The sequence below is a fragment of the Dipodomys ordii genome, unplaced genomic scaffold, assembly GCF_000151885.1.
Source record: "Dipodomys ordii isolate 6190 unplaced genomic scaffold, Dord_2.0 Scaffold1, whole genome shotgun sequence".
Lineage (NCBI taxonomy): Eukaryota > Metazoa > Chordata > Mammalia > Rodentia > Heteromyidae > Dipodomys > Dipodomys ordii.
In genome coordinates, this window is record NW_012267217.1 from 39,599,343 (window position 1) to 39,604,483 (window position 5,141).

The 5,141-nt window shown below is 37.8% G+C and overlaps 1 protein-coding gene across 1 annotated transcript in view; it reads left to right on the top strand.

Annotated features, from left to right (window-relative positions):
* The window catches only part of Nbeal1 (neurobeachin-like 1), a 209,214-nt gene that overhangs the window by 59,627 nt on the left and 144,446 nt on the right, over nt 1–5,141 (top strand). The window contains exon 11 of the mRNA XM_013015843.1: nt 2,196–2,302. Coding sequence (XP_012871297.1) covers nt 2,196–2,302 — 107 coding nt within the window. The remainder of the gene's footprint in view (nt 1–2,195; nt 2,303–5,141) is intronic.

Below are 5,141 nucleotides of genomic sequence, written 5' to 3' on the forward strand. Positions count from 1 at the left end.
GTGTGTGATGGGGCTTGAACTCAGGGCCTGAGTGCTGTCCTTGAGTTCTTATGCTCAAGGCTAGCATTCTAGTACTTTGAGCCACAGTGCCACTTCTGGTTTTCCGGTGGATAATTGGAAATAAGAGTCTCAAGGACTTTCCTGCCTGGGCTGGCTTTGAGCCACCATCCTCATATCTCAGCCTACTGTAGCTAGGATTACAGGTGTGAGCCACCAGCGCCTGGCCTGAGTCTATTTTTTAATTTTATATTTCTTTCTTTTGAATACCAAGCTCTTGTATTAACATTGTTAATTGTTTAATTCATGATTACTCATAGATTTTAACTTCCAAATAATTAACATAGAATTGATTTGAAAGTGTAATTTGCCTGGCACTGGTGGTACACTCATGTAATCTTAGCTACTCAGAAGACTGACATATGAATATTGGAGTTCAAAGCCAGTCTGGGTGGAAAGTTCATGAACTTTTTTCTTTTTTGTTTTTGTCATTTGTGGGGCTTGAACTCAAGGCCTGGGCACTGTCCCTGAGCCTCTTTATGCTCAAGGCTAATACCACTTCTGGTTTTTGAGTGGTTAGTGAGGTATCACAGAGGACTTTTCTTCCCTGGCTGGCTTTAAATCACAATCCTCAGATCTCATCCTAGGATTACAGACATAAGCCACTACCCCTGATTATCCAGGAACTTTTTACCTCCAATTAACTAACAAAGGCTGGAAGAAGAGCTGTGGCTCAAGTGGTAAAGCACTAGCCTTAAGCAAAATATCTCAAGGATGGTGCTCAGGCCCTGAATTCAAGCCCCAGAACATGCACAAAAAAAAGAGAAGAAAGAAAAGAGATAGGAAAGAAGGAAGGAAGGGTAATCCACTGAAAATATCAGTAACAAAAATACAGCTATGACCTTGAAGTTTTACAGTAACTAAATTATCAGGAAGTGTCCTTTTATGGTCTTTTACTTAAGCTAAAAAATTGGTATTTCTATGTATAACATTTCTTTTCTGTAGAGGTTCCTTCAAGTATTTCTCCTTCTAGAAGGCTTGTGTTTTGTTTTTCCTCAGCACTTCTCTTTTTGTGAGTTATTGTCTTTTTTTTTGTTCCTTTTCTTTGTATTGGTATGCTCTCTCGTTCTCTCTCTCTCCTTCTGCCTATGTTTATCTCTGTCTCCCTTTCCCTTTCTCTCCCTCTTTCTCTCTTTCTTTGTACACACACACACACACACATCTCTGCTTTTAAGATACCTCAGCAGTATGTGACTTTTTTGTTGGAAGTATCACATTAGATTACTAACAAGCTGTTTTTTTTAAAATAATATTTGTATTTATTTATTAGAAAAGTTCTTAGCTAACATGTGTACCTATAAATTTAGAAATAATTGGGCATCAAAATCTTGTCAAATGATCCATTTGCTGCTATAGGAGAATGAAAATAGTCTCATATAGTTTTTTTACCTTTTGTTACATTATAGCATGCCATATTTTATAATAAACTGAAAGTTTATAAATAAGTTTGAATCTGTCTTTCATGGACTTGTTTTTTTGTTTAGAAACTAAAACATACACATACTGCCTATGCCAGATGTCCTTTTATTTCTGAGTATGAACAATGTACTAGTAGTAAATGAGAGCAAAATGATATAATCATTTTCAAGGCCTGTATGTTAATTTTATAATGTATAAATGAAAGAAACATCACTAGTTACTGTGGACACAACAGTTGGTTATACCTGAGTATTATGATAGAAGAGTAACTTATTAAATTTCTGGGAACTACATGTTAGTCTATGAAATATTTAAACATTTAAAATATTAAACATACATAATTTTTTTTGCCAGTCCTGGGGCTTGAACTCAGGGCCTGGGCACTATCTCTGAGCTTCTTTTGCTCAAGGCTAGTACTCTACCACTTGAGCCACAGCACCGTTTCCAGCTTTTTTCTGCTTATGTGATACTGAGGAATCGAACCCAGGGCTTCATGCATGCTAGGCAAGCACTCTACCACTAAACCACCTTCCCAGCCTTAAACATACATAATTTGAGCATTTTATATTACAAAGTATGAAAATGTTCCCATTTGTATCACCTAATAATTACAATGTGGTTTTCTGTTCCTGATCTATATTACTTCCTAAATAATTTATATCTGTTCTATCAAATAAAAAAACAAATTTAAATGGATTATTTTGTTTTTATTTTTCTAGATACCATCACAGCCATGTTAGATTGCACAGATAGACCTGTTCTTCAGGCCATTTTTCTTAACAGTAATTGTTTTGAACATCTCATACGACTGCTACAGAACTGCAAGGTATTGTCCTATTATTATTTGTATTGTCTTTGAATGAAATTTGAGCATATTTATTACTAAACTCTTGTTGTTTTTTACCTTATTATGTAATCAATTTTTATCTTAGTTGGAACTAGATTTGATTCATTTATAATTGCCTAAATAATTTACAGTAATAAAATTAAAATCTAATTTGTTTCTTTGCTGAATATTTCAGTTTGTGGAATATTTTATTTTTCATTTCCTGCAGGAATATAATTAAGATACTTTAAAGTCTTAGTTGCTTCTAATTTCTTGCCCATGTTTTGTGTAAAGGCTACTACTGAGGCAGTATATAGTTTTTTCCCTGTGTTTCTTTTTTTTTTAGTTGGTTGTTGGGCTTGAACTCTGGGCCTGGGCACTGTCCCTCAGCTCTTCAACTCAAGGCGAGTGCTCTACCACTTGAGCTACAGTGCCACTTCCGGTTTTCTGGTGGTTTATTGGAGATAGGAGTCTCATGGTCTTTCTACCCGGGCTGGCTTTGAACCTTGATCCTTAGCTCTCAGCCTTCTTAGTAGCTAGGATTACAGGCTTGAGCCACCGGCGCCGGCTTTCCCTGTGTTTCTTTGTTTATTTTTTGTGTGTGTGTGTCCAGTCATGGGGCCTGAACTCTGGGCCTGGGCGCTGTCCTTCAACTGTTCAGCTCAAGGCTAGCGCTCTACCACTTTAGCTACAGCGCCACTTCCGGCTTTTTTCTTTTTGCTTATGTGGTGCTGAGGAATCCAACCCAGGGCCTTGAGCATGCAACGCAAGCGCTCTACCACTGAGCCACCTTCCCAGCCCTTCCCTGTGTTTCTTGAAGTACTCTTTTCTACCAACTTGGAAACATGACAACCTAGCCTATACATGTACATGTCAGTGAATGTAGGGAATGTTATGTAAAGCATATTGTTTACTCTAGTGGATTATTCCAAATCTATTATTTATCTTGAATTGTACATTATTAGCTGATTTTTTTTGTATAGAAACGGCTTTTTAGTCAAGTAAACAGATTTGTTTAACAAGTATTTATTATATATCATCTACATGCCAGACACTGTTCTCAGGCTATTGACATTAAAACCAAAACAAAGCAAAAGAACAAAACAAACGAAACCAAAAATGACTAGAACAGATGATGGTAAATGACAAAGAAATACTGAGTAGAGGGCTCAATGTACACAGCAAGGAAGAAATTCTGTTTTATTACAGGTTGATTAAGAAAAACAATGTAATACCCTATCCAAAAAATTACTAAAGCAGAAAGGACTAGAGGTGTGTTCAAGGGGTAGAATGCCTAGCTAGTGTGAGGCTCATAGCAAACTCTATTACCTTAAAAAAAAAAAAAAGACTTGCACTAATGTGGAAAAAGAGAAGCTGTTTTTAAAAAATTACTGGAAAATTTAGAATGGCTTTAATTATGAATGATTTTTTTTCTTTTTTGGGTCCGGTCGTGGGGCCTGAACTCTGGGCCTGGGCACTGTCCCTCAGCTCTTCAGCTCAAGGCTAGCGCTCTACCACTTGAGCTACAGCGCCACTTCCAGTTTTCTGGTGGTTTATTGGAGATAGGAGTCTCACGGTCTCTCCTGCCCGGGCTGGCTTTGAACTGCGATCCTCAGATCTCAGCCTCCTGAGTAGCTAGGATTACAGGCGTGAGCCACCAGTGCCCGGCTAGAATTCTAGTCTTTTATGTTGACATCTGGCCTTTATGTTGGAGGGAGTCATGAAGGGGACAAATGGCATGCATCAACTCTCATAAAGGGTACTGAAAGCTACCACTCACTGTCTTTTCGTGTAATTTGTCAAGCTCAGATACAAGACTGCAAAAAGACAAATTGGTTTAGAAAAGAAATTTGAGCCGGGCGCTCGTGGCTTATGCCTGTAATCCTAGCTCCTCCGGAGGCTGAGATCTAAGGATTGCGGTTCCAAGCCAGCCCCAGCAGGAATGTCCCTGAGACCCTTATCTCCAAAAAAACCAGTAGGAAACTGAAAGTGGCGCTGTGGCTCAAGCGGTAGAGTGCTCGCCTTGAGCTGAAGAGTGCCCAAGCCCAGAGTTCAAGCCCCACGAGTGACAAAAAAAAAACAAAGAAACTTATTTCCTTGCCTTTCTTAACAACTGAAGTAGGAAATGTGATCCTTAATCATTTGTAAGTAACCCCAGGAAGGGAATTCTATTAATAAGGAAAGCCAGACAGATTGTTGGGTGGGCCACCAGTTATTTCCATGTTAGTACTTGTTAATATTTATGTATTGATAGTAACAAATCGTAATGATCTAAGGGCTGTTACAGTTAATTTTGTATAACTATATTTAGTTTCATTATGTTTCCATTTTATAATGTAAAACAGTTCATATTGCTTGTGTTAAAGTTTTATAGGGCACCTTGATATGATATATCTACTGATAATATATGAAATTTTAGAAACATGTTTGTGGAATATTAGCCAAACTAGTTATTTAGGGTTTGTTTTTTGTTTTTTTGCTAGTCCTGGGGCTTGAACTTAGGGCCTGACCTCTATTCCTGAGCTTCTTTTTGCTCAGTGCCACTTTTGGCTTTTTCTCTTTATGTGGTGCTGAGCAATTGAACCCAGGGCTTTGTGCATGCTCAGCAAATACTCTACTGCTAAGCCACATTCCTAGCCTCCAAGCCAGTTATTTTACATATCTAAATTAGTTGGCATGGATTTCTCGTGACAAACAGAAAACCTAAGAGATCCTTTTTTTTTTTTAATTTTATTTTATTTTATTTGTGAACAAACTGTACAGAGGGGTTACAATTGCATGGGCAGGATAATGCGTACATTTCTTACCAAGCATTGCAGCCTCCTCCTTTGTTTACCCT